The following is a 26,672-nucleotide window of genomic DNA, read 5'->3' as shown; positions in this document are numbered from 1 at the left end:
TATATTTATATACTTTTTTACATTTAGTTCAGCCTGTTATGATGAAATGAATGAGCAATTTAATAAAGTAGAGTTTCAAAGTAGCATAAAATACAAATATTGTAATGCTTGTACTGACGATATGAGTGATGTTGATAAAGCATAAAAACATCTGTTCTCTCAAGTGATATCCACAAAGATTCTACCCAAATTCCTCCGTTAAAAAAAAAAATCATATTAACGCTCTCCCTGTAGAACTCAGACAAAATGTTTTATCTGTGTCTGCATAGAAACCCAACTTTGCCACAGACCTCTGCTTTCAATTTGCCTCATATTGTTCACTGCCAATTGTAACAGCAACTTATTTGTCTGAGTCTATGGTTGTGAGGAAGACCAGATGTTAGATTCTGGGGCCAGATGAAGGAAGTCAGAGGGTTTCTGTCTCTGCAGTGGGTCAAGTATGAGGATGTCTGTAAACCTGGCGATAAATCATGAAAGAAATCATTCTTGGTCTTCTCCCAGCTGTCCCATTTCTTTTCTTCCTTTATTTGTAATATCTTATTCTAAAACCTTATCTTGCCCCTACATATTCCCATTTCCTCACATCTCTCATATTTCTCAGCTTGCCCATCTATTAGCTCCTCTGTGAAATCCAGGAGCTGTGATGATGTGCCGGTCAATTAGATTTTCTCATCTGCATGCAGCTCACTTTGTGTCGAGTGAAGCCAGGAAGGCCATGGAGAATCAAGCACACTCTCACACACACACACACACACACACACACACACACACACACACACACACACACACACCACATAAAACATTAAAGCCTGTAATATCTTCTCTTCTTCCCAGATCATTTAATTTAACTTTCAGCATTTGGATGGGGAAGACTTCATGCCATCACTGCAGACAGGCAAAGGTGTGAAAAATAGAAAATGAGCAAAAGGTCTAGACTCGGATTTGTGACGGCCCCGCATTGTGCCCAATTATAATTGTGGTAAGTTATTGTATTGTATTCCCTCCCTGTGTGATGCAGCCACAGAGCAGATTCACAGTGTGTGAGGCTGATAGTTCATTCTCTTGGTTTAAATCACAGCATGGAGTCTGCAGGAAACTTGGAAATGAATTTGACGGATTGTTTTGTTTTCGTTTGTTTACAGTGGACAGATAAATTGATCTGTGACTCATGACCTATATTATGTTAAGAAAAACATGCACTTATATATATCTTTTAATTGATATAAGCCTTGTCTGAATGTATGATTTTGGAAACCTTTCACTGTCATTTTTCCAAACGCACGTAAGAACTTTCCATGACGTACACATCTTTTCATTATCAATATATGGGCTGCATCTTTCTGTAGTTGATGATTGATCATAAAAAGACCTCCTACGGTGTTATCTCTGGCTTCGGACTCTGGGCTTTGGGCTTCGGACCCTTTGCCAAGTGATGACAGCATAAAGTACTATGATAATTCTGTAAAAACTGCAGAATCATCATAGAAATCATTTGACAGAAATCAGATGAACTACATCATAGGCATTTTACTGACACCACGTTTCTGCTTAAATTTCCACGTACAGTCATACCTCAACATACGAGCACATGACTGTATCAAATCGGTCAGCAATCAACCGAGATATTGAGGAACTAATTTTGAGGATTCATTATCTGCAATGTCACCGAAAATTTCAAAGTGATCCGGAATCCGGGATCTGTTGTGGATCATCATCAAAATGTAATAATCTATTCTTGGTAACATTCCCAACATTTCCTGAAAATTTCATTCAGATCCGTCCAAAATGTTTTGAGCTATCATGCTAACGGACGGACAGACAGATAAACGGCGGCACTTGCATAACCTCCACCTCACCTCTGCAAAAAGGTACCGGGTTCAAATCCCATCTGTTCAGCGTTTGTATGTTCTCTCCGTGTCTGCATGGGTTTTCTCCGGGTTCTCCGGTTTTCTCTCACCGCCAAAAACATGCAATTTAGGTGAATTGATTACTCAAAATTGTACGTAGTGTGTGAGTGTGTGCTTGAGTGGTTGTGTGGCTCTGCGATGTGCTGGCGACGCATTCGGGGTGTACCCCGCCTCTCACTTATGGCAAGCTGGGATAGGCTCATCAACTCCTGTGACCCGCAAAGCAGGAAAACTGAGGAAAAAATGGATGGATGGATACTTTTAGAGCAGGTCCTCACCTCCTCGTGTGGCCCTCGCGGGTAACAGGTCGCCCGCGGGCGCCATGTTGGTGTCCTCTGCTCCACACCTTCCTGCTGCCATTTCAGTCTCAGTTTTCAGGTTTGACGTTTGATAAAATAGGACCTGTTCATCTATCTATATTTATGAATGGCCTTGCTATTTAATTTAAGGTGTACCCTTAATTTAGTGATCTCTCTGCTGCTCTGGCTGGTTGTGACCCATTAATTATGTATTATGACCCTCTCAACTCTGAATTCCTTCAATATATCGTCCCTTAAGAAGAGCCGTGACAGAAGAAGACACGATGACAGGGGGTGAGAGAGAGGGGGGAGTACATGATGTGATACAGACTTCAGGCCACATTACTGTAAAATATTCTGACTCCCCTAACCTGGATTTACATGCAGCTCTTGAGATTTTCAATGAGCTGTGAGGAGAAATACTCTTCTCTCATAAATGATTCATCTAGTAGTGCATTCAGTTCCTGGAATATTTTAGGATTTGTGAGAAGTAGACTCGAAGAGAGAAAAGAAGTGAAGAACAATTGTTGGCAAGAGCAATTTCTGCCAAAATAAAAAATAGAACTACCTTTAAAAGTCTTGATATTTAATGTTAATTAAATATCAACTATTAACCTTTGATTAATAAAGGTCTATTGAACTATAATTACTGTTACTACCATTTTTAGTATTTGTTTTTCTTTCATTTACTTCATCAGTGAAGTCTTTTCGTGTCCTCCTGTCCCACCATGTGTTCAAACGTGGAAGGGCAAACCATTGTGCTGTATGCTTTGTTTGTTTCTTTTGTTTGTTTAGCCTTTGAAATAATGACTATTGCCACCTGCTCTGGACTGTACAGACCTGTCAAATAATGAAAGAGATTTGTATGAAATAAAACTGCTTTAACTTGTCAGTCACACAGAAACAGCCAATCACAACAACACATTTATTTGGAATGTGTAATTTGCCGGACTGAGAGCGTCCAAATTCTTGGCCAAAGAAGCTTATTGTGTTTCTGAAAGTTTCTGTACTCAGGATTTCAACGGAAACAAGACTGCAAGGGCTTTTTTGAAATGCTCCTCTTAGACAGGATGTTTGACTGTACTTGTACTGCTCTAGCATTCTATCTAATACATATATTCATTATCATCATCATCAGTGACTTATATAATGCATTATATTATATTGAAGTATTATTAGCTTTTTTAATTCACTTTGTAACATGTTCTTCATCAACATAGGTGGAAGAAAGAAAGATAGCGGTTCTAAAAGGAGAGTGTATAAATGTACTTTGTAATGACCTCATGAAATATGAAGCTTAGCTGTAGATTTAATCATTAAATTACCACTAATATGAATTAAAAATACCACATACAGTGCTGTAATGACAAGACACCAGCACAGATAGAAAGTATCAGTACATTTAGTCGCTATTACACGACTGATGCTTCTAGAGTAAAGATTCTGGCTCCTTCCTGCAGGCTCTCATCTCCAATCCTCGGCATTAACCTTGTGCGCCTCCGCCTGTCCTGGGATGAAGCGTGGGGGGGGGGGGGGGGGGGGGGGAGGTTCAGGCCCTCCATGTGTTCGGGCTCGACGTGCGGTGACGTCACGCAGGGCTGGTCTTACCGTTTATTAGCCACGGGAGCGCAGCGCCAGGTTGCAAGGAGTCCACAGACACACTGCAGCTCTGTCCGGCCAGCGGCGGCCGGGACGTCCTACCGACTCCTCCGGAAACTTTCTTAGTCAAACAGACAAAACACTGAACTGACAGAAGTGTCGCGTCTCGTCTCCAATGACACTGAAACGCACTTGATTGAAGTTTTTCTTTGGAACCAGACAGGAGCGCATGTCTTCACGTCTGCTTTGATGACTTTTTGAATGAGCCGGGAGGTGCCTTCGATTTATTGCTCGCTTTAGTTGATTATCTGTTTTTAAACGTTGAGATAAAGTTGTTCTTTATCGTACCGGACTCGTGATGACTGTCCCGTCACTAGCGTTGCTACTTTTAGGGTTTGTTTTGACCTCAGCTGACAAGGTAAGTGTTTAAATACCGCTTCATCTTCTCTTCAATATAATTTGCGAACTCGATGTGCGCGTAACGTGAACTCTGACGGCTCCCGTTAATGCTGCGTTCACGACGCTCCGTTAAAGCGCGCACTGAGTCCTCTGTGAAATACACGTTGGCCCGCCACACGCATGTCTTTAGCCTCTTACGCAAGACGCGTCAAGTAAAGGCACTTTTTGTTGTTGCAATTTGACAAGCGGCTCAGTCCGCGTTGCTTTCTGCCTTGTGCCGCATGTAACGAGCCCCTTTCTCTCCCCTTACAGGCTGGTGGAGCAGATAGAGAGGGTAAGTTCTGTTTACCCCCCCCCCCCCCTGCATATTGATTGATGAAAGATGTGAGAAAGTGGAAGTGATTTGCCTCCAGACACTGACAGAAAACGCAGGGCAACCTTGGTGCACTGAGATCACAGTGGGGGGGGGGGGAGTTTGTGTGTGAGGACCCCCCCCCCCCCATTCGCCCCTAAGCACACACAGTCCTCCAATACTCACTTACATTACACAAGCAAACTGCTTGAAGGGCTTTGTTAAACAGGAAAGAGAATTCCACTTCTAAATGCTACACATCTGTTATCCATTCTGGGGTTAAGCCACAAGTGAGCTGCAACAGTGTCCACGCTGGATCCTTTTGCACCAGCCGCTGTCGACCCGGGGGACCTCAAACGGCGAGATGGCAGCAACCATTTGGTTTTGTGATCTGTAATTTGCCACTTGTTTTGCTTTGCTTGGACCATTATCAGAATTGTAAAACCGTAAAATCTCCCATTTAATGTGGCTTCTCGTTTCACCTTTGACTTTTCTTCTGCTCATCCAAGAACCACTTGTATGCACTCGTTTTACATTTTCACTGTTGCATGATCCCCGAGAATGACACTGCGGTGAAAGTAATGGTAAGATTAACGAATCTTAAATCACTATGCTACTATTTGCACTGTAATTATATTATTCGCAGGGTGAAGGCGCTCAACATCTCCCGCAACAGGTCTTCTATAAGCCGTCTTTTATTCTAATAGGCTCTCTTCATTGTTTAATGTTCAGTTTTAATACGTCAGTGACTGCAGAAGTCACTGGTGTAACGCTTCCCTTTAAACTTTTCTCTTCTTGTGGTTTTACCTTGACAGAAAGTGTCATTTGCGTAATAGATTTTTAAAATAAAAATGAGAGAGAGATTTTGAAAGGAGCTTTGAAAGTGTGCAGGCCTTTTCTTTCTTTCTAAGGCACACTGAAATATGTGCCTTCAATTGGATGACCTTTTAGAATAACCAAAAGTCTCGACTCTAAATGCTGCCAGATCTCACCCCTTGCAGATTAACATGAATCAGCTTTTGCTCTAAATGACGAGGAACATGGCTCCAACTGATATCATCATATGATAACATGATATTGAACAGTGAAGGGGGGGATTCCAGCTCTTTCAGCCAATTGTTTCCTCGGAAAGTCGACTTTTCCTTTTCATTCATTTCATTCTACTCATTGTTCACTATTTGGGGCTTAAGTTAAACTTGCATATCCCTTCAGGAGCATACCTCCCACATGGCATCACAATTCTAAGCCTACAGAAGACTGTTCAAAGTAAATATTCCTTTCACTTGTCTAAATCTGTTTGTGTTGGTGGATGACATAACATATTCAGTCTTCTACTCACAATCAGGTCCTGCATGAACACAACGTTAAGTCACATCTAGTTATTTCCAATGAGAGGCTGCCGGACCTTTGGGTTTGTCTGTATTGCTGTCCTTGGTGTCGTGTTGGAGGGTCAGCACGCCTAACACGCACGTGTGTTTCTGCGTGTGTGTTTTGGCATTTGCCAAAACCTGGTTACCATGCCAACAGCATGTGTGGCTTAATGCCACATCCACTCATTGAGCATGCAGTTACTTAATCTGAGCGACACCAGAAGTACAGCTTTAGCTTTTAGTCCAGCTTTAATGGAAGTTTGCGAAACAAAATTGGAACTGGGACAGGATTTGAGCGATGCAAGCGATTGAAATCCAACATGGGAATGAATTACTCTGCTACTACCAAAAATACTTTAGAGACATAATGGCGAGATGAACAATCATTAATTAGCTATTGTATTGAAAGTGTTACTCACCAGTATCAAAGTGAGGTTTTATCCCTAAAGGATTATAACTAAAATGACAAGTAATTATGTTATATGCTTGAGAAAAGCTCAAAATGCACCTGAGTTTAAGGCTGAATAAACTACAATAGAGAAATCCCTGAACAAGTCGCCAGCTCATTGCAGGTCCACACATAGACACACGCACACACACACACACCTGGACAATTTAGTGAATCCATTTCACCAAAGCTGCGTGCTTTTGGTGGTGGAAGGAATCTGGAGATCCACCGCTCACCCATAGACTGTTGGGAAAGGCTCAAGCAACACCTGCGACCTGGATTTCGGATAAAGCGGTCAAGAAAATGAATGAAAGAGACATATTTTTCTTCCTTTCATCAGAGTGACTCTTATTCTTATTCTACCCTGTACTTCCTGCAGATTAAGCAGTGAGGCTCACTCTTTAAATACTCCTTATGTGTCTTCCTAAGTGGACTCCCTTTAGATTCTATACTTTTGTTTTTCCCCCTTGAATGTTTTTCACAGCACTATTATTGCAAAAAAAAAAATCAAACAGGGGAGAGGTATGTGATCAGTCCTGCACATGTTTGACAGCCTTTTCACGTATCGGTATCAAACCACTGTGTGTCATTCATGTTTACAGAAAGGGTAAACGTGTTACCCATGAGGTATTCACCTAGTAAAGAAATCCTTTGGTGTGTTGTGTGTTGGTACTGGACACATGCCTGCGGTTTCTCATTTTGAAGGTCAGACAGAAGCACCGGCTGTTTCCTTTTCTGCGTTACAAAAGTCAACGTGATCAAGGGACTCGGGGTTGGATGAATGATCTCTGCATGCTTTACGTTTTATCAGCGTGAGCACACTGTGGTTTGTAGCCATTTGACATTTCCTCAGACGTGTAATTAGTTTAACCAGAGCCACCAGTTTAAATGTTTTTTTGGTCAAAACCTACAAGATAATTACAAGGTTTTGTTATTCCGAGATGATGCTTATTCTTCTCTGTTGTCCTCTTTATTCCTTTCAATGACCAACTGATTGACAGAACATATAACACTGATTCTAAAAAGATGCGATGCGGAGTAGAGCTTAAATAAATGTCAAACGCTAATAATATTACACACTCATATAAAAATAAAATACCTTGCAGGCTGTACTTGTGTGTACAGTTGCACTAAATTTCTGGTTTAGCTTTTATGACGGAGAAACAAACCTTTGTAGCTTTACAACTACAGTATGCCTCCAAGGAAAATTAAATCTTTTGAATACTTTAAATGATGACTGTGATTTGATGTTACCTTTTTACCCTGAAATGATTTCTCAGTTAATCTGTTTACAAAAATGGGTAAGTAAATATTATGCATTAGCAATATTAGTTTATTCACACCAAACAGCAATTATCCCCTCACTCCAGTTTTGTGATTGTAAATTCAATTACATTGGGTGTGGAACTGTTGTTCAGACAGATATTTAAAGACATTTTTTCTCACTCTAGATGCTTGTGATGGACATTTACATATTTATTCAAAATACAAGCACAGACCTGTGGTGCTTTGGTGCATAGAGCTACAGGGTTCAGAGGATTACATCCACACCACTTTAAATTTGGAATAAAATGGGACTGAAAAAATGTGTAGTATTGCATTTGTATTTATTTTATTTTTTTATTACTGCTTCTTGTTGTCCGGAAAGAAAAAAAGCTCTCATCCTCATTGTTGTTTTTCAGACCACCTGAGGAGCCGACTGAAGGAATATGGATTAGTGACTCCATTCAGCACAGACGCTCATGGTCACTACCTGTCACACCTGATCTCTGCCAATCACAAACGACGCGTTAAGAGGGAGGCGCTTCCGTCTGAAGACCCCGAACATAAACTTTTTTTCAACATCACTGCCTTTGGGAAAGAGTTCCACCTCCGCTTGCGCCCAAACAACAGGCTGGTGGCGCCAAGTGCGATAGTGGAGTGGCACGATGACATTGAAGGCTTCAGGAATGTCAGTGTTGATGCCGGTGCAGGCGTCAACTGGACTGAACCCAATACTGGGATGGAGACGACACTGCGCCGTGAGCTTTTAACGACAGATTGCACCTTTGTTGGTGACATTACTGATGTCCCTGGGGCCACGGTTGCCATAAACAACTGCGATGGACTGGTAAGTCTTCCTCAACCATAAAGCTCCTTACTCTCCTAACCTCTCTGGCATCGCATTTGTCATTACAAACGTTTCATGACCTTATTGTCTGACATGAGTGGACACAAGATGTCTATAACTCCCGAGCTGATCCTTTCTTCGCGTCAGCATTCAGCATTTTTACAACACGTTGTTCATGCAGATATTCTTTAGGCAGGCAGACAGACAAACATAAAACACAAGTTCCCTTTGTGCTCAACCAAAGTTTGCAGTCCCATGTTCCCCATCGCCACCCGTAAAACACTTGAGCAGCAATTGGGGAATGACCTGCTCCAGAAATTCCCAGGAGTTGACGGAACATCCTTGCAATCAAGGGATAGGCTAAAATGAAGCCGAAGACCTTCTGAACTTCTTTGGCGTTCACTTTGAAGGCATCACAACACAAACGATGTGCTGTATTTCATACCTCATGATAGACATTCAGATTCAAGACATTAATGGAAAAGAAGTTTACAGGCTGAGGGAACAGAATAAAGTACGTCAGTGTAGATTCTCAGTCATGCAGGTCAAGAAGATAAAAAAAAGCATCAACTGGATTGTTCATGTTTGGTTGAAGATGTTTCACCTCATCCCAGAGACTTCTTCAGTTCTAAATGACAGGTAGAGATTTTAGATGCTTATGCATCTGTTGGACCAGAAAACAAACAAAGGACAGAAACAACCAGGACAATAAGTGTCGATTAGAGTCATTGACATTCATAAAGTAGTCATTGTCCCGCCCACCCTCAGGTGAGCTGTTTTGTTGAGCTGCACCCAAGTGTCGCTGGGGGTTGTGGATTTTGGGGGCAGAAGTCAATATGGCATTGTATGTTGCTGTTAGATGGTGTCTTAATCCTCCTCTTCTGTTCAGGGACGGTTCAGGGACGGTTTCTCCAGTTTGACAAAAATGACTTGTAGCAATGACAAAAATTATCTGGTACATAGTGTAGGGATGCATGTGCAAAGAAAAGGAATGAAATTAAGAAACAGGTGAAACTTGGGTTTGACAGGAAGTAGTCTGTAATGAGCAACAAAGTAAAACAGGAAATGCTGAACTGAAATGTGAAAACACAAGCACGTGACACAACAGACGACAACCCTCATCAGCAAGTTGAAAGTCATGGTTGATTTTAATTTCTTCTGAGTAATGTTTGTGAATTATAAAAACATAAAATAACACCAGCCTTTAATCAAATATCTTCAATGTCATTCATTTGATATCGACTCTTTCATTGCCGCTGTGCTAGACCAGTGGGCTTTCAGATTGCATTGGTTGTGGATTTGTAAATGTATAATTTTTTTTTATAACTTTATGCAAAATCAAATTCAGCCAGGCCTTCATCACATGAAAAGGAAGAATTTCTCTTCAGGATGACTTGAAAAAAGTGTCAAGGATGTGCTTTATTTTCTCTGTGCTAGAAAGTGCATGTAGAGAAGGATCCTTTGTTGGGTTTTGATTGTGCTGTTGGTCAGTGGAGGGTTACACAAATGTATAATATTAACTCATTAATGTTTGCAGGTGCTTGAATATGATCTGAAAAGATAAATCAGTAGTCAGATGTTTTTGCTACTGTAATGTAATGGCATTGATAAAAATATAAAAAGAAAACAAATAAGTATTACATAATCATTTTCTAAATGTATCTAAAGAATAATAAGTCATTTCAATTAAAATGTACATTTTCTGTCCATAAAATTGAGACTAAATGCATCTAGCCCCTCTGGAGACAGAATTAAAATGATTTTACAAATGAATTGCTATTTCGAGGCAGCACAGTGGCGCAGTGATAGCGCTGTTCCCTCACAGCATGAAGGTCACAGGTTCGAATCTGACTTGGGGTTTTCCTGTGGGGAGTTTGCACGTTCTCCCAGTTTCTGTGCGGGTTCTCTCCGGGTTCTCCAGCTTCCCCCCACCACCAAAAACATGGAAATTAGGTGAATTGGTTACACTAAATTGTCCATGAGTGTGTGTGTGAATGATTGTCTGTCTGATAGAGTGTACCCCGCCTCTCGCCTGTAGACTGCTGTGATAGGCTCCAGCACAACCCGCGAACCGGTAGCAGACTAAACGGTTCAGAAGATGAATTAAGGAAGTTCTTAACGAAGCTCATATCATAATTTACATTGAAAGTGTTTAATAAGATCCAGACAAAAATAAAGTGACCCTTTTCTTCTTCCTCAATCTTAACAAGAATGATATCTTCTGAATCTAAATCCCCCCAAAAAAGTCAATATTTTTTTCCCAGGCACGAGTACCTTTGGACTGAGGGAGGCATGAGAAACGTGGCATCGCTCCAAATGATTCACGAAGTAGTAAACAAGCCTTTTCCTGTCTTTAAATATCCCATGAAACAGGCTCTGGAACTTCCTGGTAAACCGCTCATCTTGAATCGTCATCCCACATTATTCCTCCAGCAGATGAATAACTAAAAAAAGTAAAAAAAACAACAATATATTTGTATTTTGTGACCTAGCCAGAGCTCCATAGAGGACGTCTTACAAAACATTTCAATGTTTATGGTTCTTTTAATTAAGTTTCCTGAGTGTTTTGCCTTCAATTGAATTTTTCTGCCATTCCAGTCACACGTTAATTGTCTGCACTCCAGACCACAGTCATTGCATCATGGTGCTCATGTGACACCAAAGTACGTTCTCAGTCATTTCATAGTGTAGCCAGCAAAGAAGCAGCTAAGTTGTATGCAGTTGTCCTTAATATTGTGTGGGTTTCTGGTCTATCTTACCAGTCACGGTAGGTTAAGAAAAAGAACCCCCCCCCCCCCCCCACCCCACCCCACTCCCCACCCCACCCCACTCCCCAGTGAATGGACCAAAGGGAAAGTTTCAGGTACATTTTAAGTATACCTACGACTAAACACTGCAGCTCCTCAATATTCACAACGTTCCTGTGTATTGCTTTCCAGTCTTTGGCCAAATCCCCGGGAATTCTTTGGGGTCCTTCTGCTCTAGATTTATAAAATGTTGATAAATACATCTATTTTTTGCAGCTTTATTGTGCATCAACCATGCATTTATGTTTTGTATTGTCAAAAATGCACTAGACGTCTTAAAAAAATGCTTTATATAAGTGAGACATGGCTGACGCGTGAGCGTGGGTGGAGGAGGTGCTTAAATCCAGTCTTTCCAAAGAGCGAGCCAGCTATCCACACAGCAAAAGCTCATGAAGGCTGGATCCCACCAGAAAGTGACAAAGCAAAATTAATTGGAATGTCATGCTGACACGGTGACTACTGGCGGGGCGAGTGGCCAAGCTGCTCAGAAGCTAGCAGCTGTGCATGTCTTTTCCCTCTTTCCCTGTAGTCCACTGCTTTTATGGTTTTGGAAATGAATGTTATTTAATTCAGTAGTTGTGCTTCGAAAACACGTGAAACATGCAGGCCAAGAGGGTCTGTAGGACAGGATTGAGAAACCGAATTGGAGACGTATGATCAAACATCATTTATAGTTCAGGATGTTCTGCTCGATAGTTGATAGTTGTGTCCGGGTCCGGATCGGTCAACATCATCATGGGTCACCTTTTGATGGTAAGAGTCGTGTGTTCAGGATCTAGATAATGTGGAATGAACATCTAATCCGCATTCAGTCCCTTGTGTTTGTACTTTATTCTTGCTGAATTGAGCAATGAACTCTTCAATGTGATTAAAAATAAGGGGACAGTAATACATTGGCATTTTAAACCAATTTTGGGAAAAAAAAAGATAATGACCTTGAAGTCACTCCTCTGCTCTGGAGGTTTTACCTGTAGCCATTTCCTTTAGTTGGAGTAGGAAGCAGTTCATCACTTGGACAGATTCAGTCTTTCCAAGACATTTATAGTTGCAGCTCACAGGAGACTGAGAGGGGGCCGCACAGGATGTTGGAGTCCTTCTTATAAATACTGTTGTGGCCGGATGTCACTTTGAAGACGCCAACAGCCATCAAAGGGTCCGTCACTGCCCGTTTGGAGGGTGGATTTGAAAAGACGGCTGCATACAACACTGTGTGATATCACACTGCAGCCTGAGCTCCTCTCAGAAGTTGTTCCTTTAAATTGTTCCTTTAAACCTTGCAAAAACTGTTTTGTTTTTTGCTTTTACGTCGCATACGAAATCAGAATCTCATGGCCATTTTTTCTCTGCACCGTCTACTGCCGGAAGCATTTGTTTAAGCTGTCAACATCCCAACAGGACAACAGGAAATGATCTGTTGGATTGTAAAAAGATATAAAAAGAAAGCTCTGAAATAAAATCTCGGTCAGTGTAACCTGACCTGCTTGTTATTGTGCTAAAACAAATGCTAATCTAGTGTTAAATTTAGCACAATTGCTTCAGATAATTACTTGATTTAATATTAAAAATAATTATACATTTTATGTTTATCCGTGTGCAGATTGACTGTGCACATAGTCAAAAGCTTTTTGTTATTCTCTGTTCATTTTCACTTTCTATCAATGGAAGCATGTTTGTTCTGAAAGGTCAACATCACAACAGGAAGTCTTTTACGGTGAGGCATTAGTGCCCCATTTAATGATAAGCTACACATTTTGGATAAGAAAGCATAAAATGAGAATGTAACAAGACAAGACAACTTAATTTAATGTTAAGACACAGTGCTTTGGGACATAAAATAAATTGAAGTCGTGCAAAGTAATAAATAAATAATAATAAAAAAAAAAAAAAACTGGGGCATGAAATTGGAGCTAGAATAACAATCTCCTCCTTCAGGGGTATTTTGGGTGCAAAATTCAATGAGTACCAATAAGTAAATAACTAAATAATCAAACATGATAACATGAATTATTCTATCATTTCTGCCTGTGCTGTTCGGTCTTCTGGTTGATCTACTACAGAACATGGTTATATTTTCTAATATTCTCAGAGCACGCATGATTATATGACTCAAGATCAAAAGCTCACCAAACTAGTGGTTGCTGGTATTTATTTATTTATTTATTTTAAAGCCTGCTGTTGGGAGCCAGCGGTCTTTGATCTGAAGTGGTAGCCTTAGCCCTGCTAGGTGTGTGTTTAACTGTCTCTTAATTATAGCCAGGCTGTTGCCTACAAGAATTTGCTGGAGCAGGCAGCATGACTGCAAAATGTTTAATGAGGCAGGTACGTCCTTTTCTGCAGCAACAGCAGCATCACTGTGGGGGGTGAAGTTAGGGCGCTTTACTGGCCTGAGTGGGAGACGGCCTCCATGTTACAGGGGGTTTTATTTTTGAGAAAACTGGATCAATAAATGATGAAACTTATCAGTGCTCAGCTCTGTTTTCTGTCTGCTTGTAAATGAGGCAGAGATGCATTTGTCAGGGTCACATGACATTCAGACTTGTTTGCAAGCAGATACTTGAGTAAATCAAGCAGATACTTCAGTAATTCCCGACGTTCTTGTTTTGTTTTTGTTTTTTGTCATATTGGTTAAGACTTCAAATTATTCTGAACATTTTAATTAGACAGTATTTAAAGCCATATTTTTTGAGTGTTTCCATTGCACAAAGTCAGATGCATGAGGATACTTATTTACGTAATGCATAATGCCTTTATTTGATTTATGGCCTTTGCTCACATGAAGGTTATGTCCTCAGTGATCTTTCACAGAAGCAGTCTTTTGAGTAATATAGAATCCCTTTGGAGAATTACGAAGATGGTTTTGACTGAAAACAATCTAAGTACCTGTAATACTCTAGTCATTTATTCGAGCTGTGCCCGTGCCTGAACCGGGAATCGAACCGCCAACCTCTCGATCATAGGACCACCCTCTCAACCACTGCACCACCATCGCCCTACCGCAGTGAAAAAGATAAGAATATCTTTATATCTCTTATTGCCATTCCATTACTATCCAATATTAGCATGGACATTAGTTTGACTTGCTGCCCTCCAACCATTTTGATCATGGAACATTTGCCCTCAAGCACACTGTCAGCTGTAAAGTGAAGTACAAGCAACTCTGTGCCATGAAGTACCTGCTTTTACCTTATTGAACAGAAGAAGAAGAAGAAAGTTCCCTTTATTTATCCTGAAGGGGAAATTCTTATTCATCCTTGACTTGCAATTTTATAGAGAGATGATCAAGTGGAGGGAAAGCCACATAGCAGCACCAAGAGAGCAACCTCTGGGGTTCAGTGCCTTGCTCAAGGGCACCTCAGCAATGCTCAGGAGGCAAACCTGCATCTCTCCAACCACCAGCGCACACTTCAGGCTTCTTGGTCCATGCTGGTCCTGAACCCTCCACTCACCTGAAGCTGGTCTCGCACTCACGCTCTGGTTCCCAAGCCAAGTCCTTTTGGACTGAGCTCCTGCCGCCACAAAGACCTCTCAGCCCAAGCTGCATGATGGAGAGTTTCCGAGGAGAGGTCCAGAGCAGATAGACCATTGAATCAACTGACCGATGCGGCCAGAACTGACATCAGAACCGCATCGACATCCAGCTGTTGATACTAACCTGTACTTGGTCAGCAGCTGTGCTAAACTTTTCTTTTTTTTTTTTTTACAACATGTCTCATGTTGCATAATCAGCTCTGTCAGCCAAAAAGGGTGAGGCACTACAGTGTCTGCAGCGTGTGGGACACTCAAGTGTAAACAGAGAAAAAGGGCTTCCTGTTGAAAGAACCGAAACACTCCCGTTCGCTGTCAGTCCAACACCTCCTCCTTGCAACTCCTACGAGCAAGGCTCCCTTTGGAAATATTTACAAAGCTGAGATTCATGAAGGTTTCAAAATGAGCAAATACGATATGCTAATGTTTCGCTAAAAGCTATGCATGATCCCTGGCCTACACTTATGGCCTTTGAGACATAACAGAGCATTCTGGACATGCACAGCTCCTGAGATATTTGGAGCTGCTGCAGAGGGGAAAATGCATGATTTAAAAAAAGAAAGCAGGCCAGTTCCTCTTTGCACTGAAGTGTGGTGAGGCACAAGAGTTTTATTCACTAATAGTTCTTAATGTTCCTTGTTTACTTAGCAGGACTTGTTGCAGAGACTTGACCCCAGAGCTGTTTGGGAATATGGTTTGAGGTGGGGGCCCATACCAAGATATGCAAAGCCAAGCTATTTCTTCAGGTTTTCTCCCCAGCAGTCGAGTTCATTTCAGTATGCACTTCAGGGGTGCTTTCATTTATATTTATTGCGTTGAATTTTTTTTAATCATGACCTATATAAACATAAGAGGAGGCCACATTTTCTGTTGTCGTTAGAGGCAGACATTGAGAGCCATTCACTGGCATGGGGTTTTATTTTAAGTCTAAATCCTCGCCACCTCCTCAAAGCCATCAGTAAATGTTTGCTCTGTTTGGCACAAAAAGATTGAAAGTGAAATCTCAGATTGTTTCTCAAAGTATAGCCTGTTTCACACTTCTGTGCTCTGCGCGTTCACCGAAATTGTACTTTGTACTTTGCTTTAAAAAAGCAGCAAGATCGATGTAAATTTCGTACACTCTACTTTATAATATAGATAAAAGAATAAAGGGGAAAAAAAGATGAATGAAATGCTATTAAATCATAAATGAGAGAAGATTTTTTTGTGCGATGCAGAAATCTGTTTTAAGAGTCTACATGTTATTGTCAGGCATCCACAAAGAGGGTTTGCAGTTCTCCCCATGGAGGAATGCCACCACCTCCACTGTAAATAACAAGAAATTAACTTGTGTGTTTTTTCCACGTTAAAGTTCCTTGAATGGCTGGGGATGAAAATGGCAGGTAATGATGACGAAGGTTTGCTCACATTTTTGAAAGCAAACACACCTTTGAACAACACCGAGGGTGAAAGGTGGCAGTGTCCTGGCTGAATTCAGACCCTTTTTCAACTTTGCAGCATGCGACCTCAACTTTTTTTTTTTTTTTTTTTTTATAAATGAATGCACGTACATACCTACCTCCTTAAGAGGTTTAAACTGAGAGACTGTTTTTGAAAAACTGGAGCCCTTCAGCTGAATCCCATATGTGTTTTTTGGCAGAAGAGTGCTGTCTGCCTGGCCACTGCTGATGTTGGGGATATTAAATTGATGAAACACAGTACTGTTGATCCATTTTCAGATGGTTGTGTTTAGATTCTCTGTCAGACACTTGCCATTATCTCTTTACTGGATGACACTGAATACTGGTAGATATTTGGGGTGTAACAGTACGACTTTGGTAAGCGATGAAGCCGCACCGCTAGATGGACTGTCGGAGTGTTACGGCTGCCGTAGTCAGGAGCCTCGCTGAGTGATACGTACCGATGCTGTCCTTCAACATAGTATTATGGTCAGGAGCCTCGCGGAGTGATACGTACCGGTGCTGTCCTTCAACATAGTATTATAGTCAGGAGTCTCACGGAGGGATACGTACCGGTGCTGCGCTTCAACATAGTATTATAGTCAGGAGCCTCGCTGAGTGATACGTACCGGTGCTGCCCTTCAACATAGTATTATAGTCAGGAGCCTCACGGAGTGATACGTACCGGTGTTAAGAGACATGCTGACGAAGCGGATTCCCAACTCGAGGCTGTCGGTCCCGCAGCAGAACACGGGAATAGAGCAGCCGCGAGAGAATCCAGCATTAATGAATCAATGGAGGAAGTGGAGGAAGCAAGAAGACCTGCAGCAACTCATCTCCTGCGATCTGCGACTGTGCGCGCCGATCTCATCGATACTGTCTAAACCCAAGTGAAGCAAACTAACTCGGAGTTCATCATCATCATCATCCCGGGTGGATTAACCCGGGATGATGATGATGATAAACTCCGAGTTAACCAAAGAACTCCAACCGTTCAGCGTCAAACTGTGAGCTGCTTGGGAGCTTTGGATGACAGAAGGCGAACACACATTCACCAAGACAGGGAGGCGACGCCGGGCGAGTTTCATCTTGAGAATAAGTTGAATAAAGTTTGACTTATCTGACCGTTTTGTTTCACTTAATGCACCTTAAAACCCGGTGCGCCTTTTGTATGAAAATAGACGCGTTCATTGATGTTGCGCGAAGTTGCGCCTTATAATAAGGTGCGCGCCATGGTCGTGAAAATACGGTAGTTGAATCTCGGTAGCCATGTTGCTCCCAAAAGTTACCTCACCGGTTACTATGGTAGCGTGCAGCAGTGCGCTATGAACTTATTTTCGGTTTCATTTTCAGAGGAGTTTCTGACGGAGCTGTTTGAGACAAGAGAGGGACGCTATCCTGCATCCATTTGCTATTTTCACCAAAGACGGTCGCAGAGATTTTGGGAACTGCGTTAACTTGTGGAAAAAGGGTTTTAATGTGTGACCTTTAAGCAATCAGTGCTATGTGAGCTTTTTCACTGTCTTCAATCACTGGCTGAAGCATGTGTTTGATTTTATTTGGGTTTGTGACCTTTTAGAAGAAAGTTAATTCTGCTCAGACATCTCAGTTAGAACTGGCTTGGGTGGGTGCGTTTGATTTCTGCTTCCTGTTATTTGTAAAATATTGCAGTTTATTTACCATTTTAAATGACGCCACTTCCTTCTACTGGGTTGGTTTCATTGAAATACTGTCTGTAGCCGTTAATGGAGGAAACTACAGCAGCGAGACACAAGAAAAGTCGATTTTATTTTGTTAAAAGTGAAATAAAGGTGCTATGAATACATCATAACATTTGTCTAGATCAGTGTTAATTGTTCCTGTTGCTATCCAGAACAGATGCTACCTAAATATTAAAACCCATTTAAGAAATAAATACAGTTGAACACTAGTAGCTGGATCTTTTGCAAGGTTTCTGTAATCAAATTCTTTAGTTTTCCTTTATTTTGAAATTATGTCTTCCAGTTACCTTTTTTTTTGTCACTTGTAAGAAACTTTCAAACGGTGTGATGGACCAGCTCACTAGCCTTTGTGATCCTATGAGGAATTATGCAGCTGTGAGAGTCATTAAATTATCTAAAGGCCCAGAAATGTGCTTGCAGGAGATTTTGACTCATGGCCGAAGAGCAGTGGCTGTTTTTACAGTTTCAAGCTTTCAATTTTATTTCACAAACATATTAAAAAAAATATTTAGCCTTTTTTGTACAAACTTTGTTATTGGTGGATTTTCTGGGACGCATTTAACCAGAATCAGAATTATGTGGAATCAATCAGAGATCTCAGGAATGTGTTTCAAAATCAGAACGCATGAATCTTGGGAAGCAGGAGTGGCCCATTCCTAGCAATAATCCACAGAGGGTAGATCAAGGTCAGATGCTGGGTTGATGAAGACCTCAATCATCTTGTCTACAGCACCCATCTTGTGGGTCACAGGGAAACTTTACCAGGCTCCGCAGTTCACGGCCTGAACAATTTGGTCCTTTACACATTTTGAAATTGAAAGTACAGTAAAAAAAAAAAAAAAGCAAGGCAAAATGTTGCTTGGGTGTGTCCCTTGGAAAGAGATTTATGGCCTATTTAGCAGCAATCATGGGAGTCAAAATGTGACTTCCATCTTATCAAATTGATCTTCATTACTGGGTCGTGCTGGAGCCCATCCCAGCAGTCAATGGGCGAGAGGCGGGGCACACCCTGGACGAGCCACCAGTTCATTGCAGGGCCACACAAATACAGTCAATTATTTCACACACACATTCACACCTATGGGCAATTTAGCGTAACCAATTCACCTAATTTTATATACTTTTGGTGGCGGGAGGAAGCCGGAGAACCCGGAAAGAACCCAAGCAGACACGCGGGGTGGGAACATACAAGCTCCTCACAGAAAGGCCGCAAGTCTGATTCAAACCTGTGACCTTCTTGCTGTGGGGCAATAGCGCTATCCACTGGGCCACCGGCTCCATATTCACATATAACACAATGGGAACCTTTTTTTTTTTGTGCTAACAGAAAGCAAACTACTGTTATAACGAGCTGTGCTCTCAGGCTGAGATGAAAAGGCTTAAAGATTGCTGGAACAACCAATGTTGACTGAATAAAATAAAACTTTGCTGTGCTGGCCTAATTTTCATTCCCAAAAGTTTCAGCCTTCATGGTTTTTTTTTTTTTTTTATGTAAAAGCATCATTCACTGAAAATGGTGGGATCAAATGGTCTCCTGCATGGAGAGATTCTCCCAGTGGGTATAAGTGGGCATTATTATTTTATCATAATCTTATTTCTTTATAAGTGGACACTTGCAGGGCATTGTTGATCACAGTTAGACCATTACTCCTCACATTGTTTGCCTCCACTTCATCCTGATTACATCTTATGCTCCTCAATCAGCCAAACAGACAGTATTTCTGTCTGGACAACCTGACAGAAATACTTCCTTTGTCCATTAATCATTTTGCCTGCACAGCCTTGAAATCCAATATTCACCTCCAGAGGAGCTTTGATATGTCAGCTGCTATATTTGCAATGTGTGGTTTTTTTATTCTCTAAGAAATGCCTCATGGTAAGAAGCCATTGCTAAAAACAGATTATTTTCTGATCATTATAATTAGTGTCACTCCCAGATTAGCAGTCCAAAATGTGTACTTCCAGTATCGCTCACTAGAGCTTTCCTGCTAAACTGAAAAATGCTCTATTCAAGTTTGCTAAATAGAAACAATTAATATTAATAAATTATCTCAGAAATTAATCATCTACTAATTCATATGTTTTCCTTTTGTCTTGACTTGCATACATGATGTGGAAAAAAACACCTTTGAATTTACACAATAAGAAAACATTCTGTTTCACCACCAGAAGCAGAAGTGATACTGCTATTCAGTGTTATGGTACGTGGTCCATAATGTCTTTTTTTAGGTTCAGAGGGCTGTCGTATAGCAATATAACATGAGGAAATTATGATTAATACTGTATAATAAAACTAAATACATGAATTACCACATAGCAGTGTATTGGAAATAGAAAATAATTGCACAGAAGGCAAAGAGAAAATCCCTGCTGCGCATGTCTTTACCTTAAAAAGACAAGGTAACCAATAAATGGTGAATTTGTAATATTTTCTCATATCCACTTTTGCTCTTCTCTTTGGAACAACCTTTCTTGTTTTGCGATCTTTCACTGTACAAGATTTTTTCCGACTCTGACAACCTTTAGCTCATAGTTATCAGTTACTGATTTATTTAGAATGTGAATCAAATTTCTCACTATTAAATGTCCCTTATCAATATTCACTTTTCTGTTTGTTGGCAGCTTGCCACAAACGATCAAAGATTTATTGGGATTCAACTGCCTGAGTAATGTCTGGCTTGTCTTATACACCTCTATTATCTGTTTGGGAACAGAAGGACAAATGTCAGATTGTTGTTTATGACCCGTGTGAGCCGCAAACCAACATCCCATGTTCATGCACTCAAAACAAAATATTAATTTAAAATATACTGTCTGATTTGGCTTACTAAATTAGAAAGAGACTTTGTAGTTGCAAAACACTGACCGTAAAGCCTTCTTTTGGAGTGTGTGATAATTTTCACATCAGGAACTAATATTGTGGTGAAAGAAATGCGGGCCTTTTATTATTTTTTGCAACTAGTGCTAAACAACAACATCTAAGAGGATTCAGATGTTTGTGTGTGACCGTCTGGGCGTTTTGATTCACATTCAGCCCAGCAGTAGAGCTTTGATGCCAATATGAAGTGCAATTTAAATCAGAGTATTTTTTACACCATTTATTTCCGTTTGAATGATATTGCTCTTGTTTTCTTTTGTGTTGTCACAAACACTTTACGTGTTTCTTTCTTGTAGCCGTGCGAAGCACATTTTTTTGTTTCACTTTGTGTATTTGAAGATGGGGCTGGAATAAATGATAAATAAGTAACATGAAACAACAAATCAGATTTCATAGAATAGTGTTTTGAATACAGGTTTTGTATGTTTTGACGAGTTTTATTCAAAGTGTGTGAAGATCCTGCAACATCTACACAGTTTGTTTTAATGAATAAAGAGGGTACATGTGTAAGCTTCCTCAGCAGGGTGTATCCAGTGTGTGTCAGTCACATTATCATGTTTTTTGTTTTTTGGAAGGTACACACCAAAAGATTTAAGGTCTACAAAGTATGTGGAGCAGTGCAATATGGCAGAGTCCATGAAGCAGAGCTCCTTTACATATAAAAGGATTATCCATAGGCTACAAAACACACCAATTGCAGGTACAGGTGGGGATATACTAAGGAAAACATTTTAATGAATTATTATTATGAGGGTGAAGTTGTTATTATTATGCATCATATGTTCCATTAGTATTGAATTTTCTCAAAATTCCTCAGATTGAGCCCTTAAAACAGAGGTTTTACATTTTAGCCATTAGGAAAATTAATCCAGAATTTATGAGACCATCTGTCAGCACCATGACCAGATTGGCATACTTTCCCCAAGACATTCTGGTCCCTCTCAAATATAACAACCCAAATTGACACAACACTGTAACCACAATTTGTCAGAAAGTTGCACTACAATGTAATAACTTTAGTTTTTTCAAAGTTGAAGCCATGTGGACGCTTCTGATTTGATTTTACAGGCAGACTTGGACATGACTGGCCTGCTAATGTGCTTATTGTTGCCAACAGGGAGACATCCACACCTTGTCAAACTGCCATGAATGCTTGAACAAGATTTTCAATTGGATTCCAGCCAGGAGTTCATGTAAAAGAAGGCAGGGGAACGTGTTAAAGTGATTGGGGACTGTGGGAGCTGGAATTGAGTTCAGTGTGCATTTTGATATTAACGCGCCATATGTGCAGAACCCAGCAGAGTGTGAGTGAAGAGGCCGGAGCGAGATAAGGCCTGTGAGGTGACTGGAGCTGGATTGGCTGAGAGCTGGGACGGTTCCTGTGGAGTGCTGTGATAATGCCGTATGTACACAGGCACATATTGACAGCATTTTCTGACCATGGGAACGTGCTCTCTAATAAATGACTGTTTAAAATTAAAGTTCTGCCAGTCTCATCTGATACCCATGTGTTTTTTTCACTTATTCAGGCATGATGGGAGTTGCTGCTAGCGCTTGGTTGTATTTCCACAATTCGGTGGTCTTGTAACAGCAACTACATTTAAGTTTTAGCAAAAAAGCAATTCAATGTGGTGCACACTTCAGTTAACTCCGTGCGTGTGAAACCTGCTGCAGGGAATACTTTGCTTTTGATGGCCTTTCAATTCAGATTGTTTTACACCGTTGTGTTAACTGGACAGTGCCGCACCTCATATCCACTCTACACCTTGGGCATGACTTGCTTCTTATTACAGGAAATGTTGTGGTGGCAGGTAGCAAAAACAAAGCAATTTTGATTCAATGTCCCTCTAATGATGTGGAGTGTTCTGATCACCATCTGCAGCTGTCGGATGGCCTGGGGAGCTCTTATTTGGTGTAAGGAATAGTCGGGAGAGCATGTCACGGTAGCACTCTGAAAGGGCCTAATAGACTGTATATTGCAGGCCATGTAAGGTAAAGAACAAATATTATATGAGCCTTACCTTCTTTTAATCATCACATATTTTATGCAGCTTGTTATGGAGGACTTTATGGTGTCCTTTTGTTGATATAAACGTATAAACGCAAGTAATGTGAGTTAAGTGCATTCACTTTGAGCACGGGTTCTTCCATAGTGTATATTATTTTCTTGATCAGACTGTCACAGCATTATGAAATTATTGTCTTGACCCCTTTTCTTCAGGTATTTGACCAGTAATTTTCCCACAGCTATCGATTTAGACTCTGCTGTGTCAGCACTGGTGCATGGTCCACTATTGTGTGAGCGCACTGGTAACCCGGCATTGTCTTGCAGGCTGGGATGATCCGTACTGACTCAGAAGAATATTTTATCGAGCCACTGGAGAGAGGCATTCAAGAGCTGGAGGAGCACGGGAGAGTCCACGTGGTTTACCGTCGGTCGGCTCTGCTGCAGCCCGCCTCACACATCTCTGTGGACTACCAGCTGAGAGGTAGGAAGCACAGCCGCCATGTTCACCGCCACAGTGATGGCACTAATTTCTACATCATTCATGGCAATGCTGTTGAGGTACTCTTGATATCCTCTGAAATTTTGTGGCTCTATTTGGGTTCAGCTATTTGTCCACCGGCCCACAATGACCTCTTTCACTCTTTGTCCTCCGTTCACCAGCAAAGGGGTGCCTCCAGAAAAGATACTCGAGAATCACACCTGAAGAGCGGGAGTGAACTGTTCTCTGGCTGATTATTCTCACACTGGTTTTGAGTTTGTTAGAACAAAGACACAATTTGAAAATGGACTTGATGTCACATTATAGATTAAATTATTAGTCAGTTGATTGTGAGGTTGATGCAGATGCACTGAAACAAAGCTTTATACCAGTAAATGGTTACATGAAACTTTCAGTGTTCCACTTTTACAGCTTCTGTGTCGACTGAAATGGTCAGCTGCACTTCTAATTCACTAAATAGTCATGGAGAAAGTACTATATTACAACAGTTTTACTGAAGGGTCGTGTACGACTACAATGCCACCACAGTGTTAACTACAGACTTGGCAGTGATATGTGTCACAAAAGATCTGAACTCAAGGTCTTATTAGCTGTTAGCTAATTACAGTCATTGCTAGGCAATAAGGCTGACTCAGATTTTCTCAAACCTAGATTTTATGTTTAAAGCCGACCCAGTTCCATTACTGTGTGAAGGCAATGAGATGCAGCAGGAAAACAGAAAACTCAAGTGATATTTTGTGATATGATGACTGCTTTTACTACGCCTTCCGCTCCTGTTACTGGTAATTCTGAGGGCTGTTGTGTAAATGCCCTACTTGCCCTATATTTATACCAAACAAATGTCCCTGCTGTTGCTGTTCTCAGACGAGCTCCTAACAGTTCCTGCAATTGATTTTTGGCAATCAGCTAATGACACAGGCTGTTTGAACACCACGTGTGTCATGGGACCGCGTGCTTTTTTGTTATAAACTCAGTTGTTAACAGGTTAAAGCAGCCACACTGCCAACACAAGCAGGGTGGCTGCTTGCACGGATTGACGGGGACTAGGAGTCCCTCCCGTTTTTCCGGCATCATGCACACCGCTATAAGACAAATTGCTCAAAATTATTTTCTTTGGATCCTTATTTCAATGTCATATTAGGTTGCACTGCAGTTCCAGTTTCACTTCGAAAGCGGCAAAATATCTCGCAGACTGAAAAAAAGGAAAAAGATAAATGATATTCATCTGCTGCAGAAGCCCAAAATCTTATTGGCACTCAAGCAACTCCAAGAGCTGAGTCACTCCACATCCAAAATATATCAGAACAAGTTAAACTTTTTTATTACCGTTGCTTCATGCAGGATCTGGGTCTCATATCTCTTCCTCCATGCAGCCATATCTATTTCCTGTCTTTTCCTAAGGCATACATTTCTGTTCGAAGTGATTTCAAAATGAGAAGCATAGAGTACCGGTATATGTTTTGCTCTCAATTCCCCTGCAATATTGGTCCCGTGGCCGGCCGGCCTGGTGGCGCAGTGATAAGCGCTGTTGCCTCACAGCGAGGAGGTTGTAGGTTCGAATCCGACTTGTGGCCTTTCTGTGAGGAGTTTTCATGTACTCCCCGTGCCTGCGTGGGTTATCTCCGGGTTCTCCAGCTTCCTCCCACCTCCAAAAACATGCAGATTGGTGACACTAGATTGACCGTGTGTGTGGCTGGTTGTCTGTCTCTGTGTTGCCCTGCGGCGAACTGGCGGCTTGTCCAGGGTGTACCCTGCCTCTCATCCTTTCACTACACCCGATAATGGACAAAGCGGTTGGAAAATGAATATGAATGAATATTAGTCCCGCCCAAACAGGGCATGATTTGCCTTAGAATTAGCCACGTGATGCTGTATGGTGATATGAAACAGATGCCATCCTGCTCCACCTGCTATAATAACTAATACTTTTCTGTGTGAAAATTAAAAGCGTTATATGTTTATTACTTTACTTCAGATAACAATAAATAATCATGTTTTATATGCTACATGTGAGGTCACTTCTTGAGGCCATCCGGCTGTACCCCAGTAGAATATAGATAAATGATGACATTAGCATGATCCATGTGTGGCAGACTGTGTGACCACATCATTTATTTACCACAAATCTCCATGAAAAGAGATTAAGATTTAAGGGTACTCTACATCGCTGTAGGTCTCATAATCACAAAAGATTAAAAATGAATGGATCAGCTTCTGAATTTTATTATCAGTAAAGTTATTGAGGAAAAGGGGCTGAGTTTAATTTTTATTCCATAAGGGCATTTTTTAATCTTAGTTGACATGTTAGGACCTTCTCATGTGGGATGAAAATTCTATCTATTACCAACAGGAATGAGGAAAGTCCCGGTATACGTAAATGCAGCAAGGCTGTCAGCAGCAGCAACAGTCCTGTGGTGTACCGGAATATTGATTTGCATGTGACTAAAAGAAACAGAGGCAAGACGACAACTCAAGGACATTCATTGGTGCTTGCATCAGTGTACTGTAAATAAATGGAAAAGCACACGCTTTATTAACCACAATAATGAAAATACAGCATAGAGAAGCCTTTAATCTTCCCAAATGATGGTTAGAAGACTAGATCCCTGGTCTGATTTTGATGATTAAACCAACATTGGTCCTTCATCCATTCACTCCACTTAATGTAATCGGAACATCCCGCTGTTATCCCATTTTCTTCTCGCATGACCCTGGCGTGGTCGACGGTGGTAAATAGCAGGCTCACCTATTGATATGAGCCTTAGAGAGATGTTAGTATTAGTGTTTCACGCTACAGAACAAAGCTACAGAACAAAGCACTGTTTGGGGTATATCTGAGTCCATCAGAACAATGCTGCAAGATTTCAACTCCTGATATGTTGAACACCATTAGATTAAAAAAAATTGTTTAATGAACTGCCGCTAGGCTGCAGATCAAAGGATATGACTGTTAGAAGACTTCACCGGGCCACTCTGACACGGTGGCTGCTGATGACACGCCAACCGTTACATTGCAACAAGAGACCTCCAGTTGAGATGCAACACAGTTAACATATTACGAGGTGGCAGGCACATCATTAACCAACAGTAGATGGCGTGATTTGTGTCAAGCCGTCACGCATGATGATGCGGGTTTAGCCGTTTGATGATACATGTGATATTTTGTACTTTTCCCACATCCCATTCAGAGAAGCACCAAACTGAACATGTGATATAATGAGCAACATTTCTTTCACATTGCTTATTCGGAATGTATTGCTTGCACAAAGTTAAATGTACAAGGGGAAGTTCCCAACTAATGAGAGACTCAC

General features: G+C 41.1%; 1 protein-coding gene across 1 annotated transcript in view; it reads left to right on the top strand.

The window, feature by feature from the left end:
• Positions 1–4,163: 4,163 nt before the first annotated feature.
• The window catches only part of LOC137915210 (A disintegrin and metalloproteinase with thrombospondin motifs 3-like), a 56,513-nt gene continuing 34,004 nt past the window's right edge, over positions 4,164–26,672 (top strand). Inside the window, exons 1-4 of the mRNA XM_068758650.1 lie at positions 4,164–4,223; positions 4,517–4,538; positions 8,057–8,484; positions 23,187–23,343. Coding sequence (XP_068614751.1) covers positions 4,164–4,223; positions 4,517–4,538; positions 8,057–8,484; positions 23,187–23,343 — 667 coding nt within the window. The remainder of the gene's footprint in view (positions 4,224–4,516; positions 4,539–8,056; positions 8,485–23,186; positions 23,344–26,672) is intronic.

The sequence above is a fragment of the Brachionichthys hirsutus genome, unplaced genomic scaffold (genome assembly GCF_040956055.1).
Source record: "Brachionichthys hirsutus isolate HB-005 unplaced genomic scaffold, CSIRO-AGI_Bhir_v1 contig_714, whole genome shotgun sequence".
Lineage (NCBI taxonomy): Eukaryota > Metazoa > Chordata > Actinopteri > Lophiiformes > Brachionichthyidae > Brachionichthys > Brachionichthys hirsutus.
This window is presented reverse-complemented; position numbering and strand designations above follow the sequence as displayed.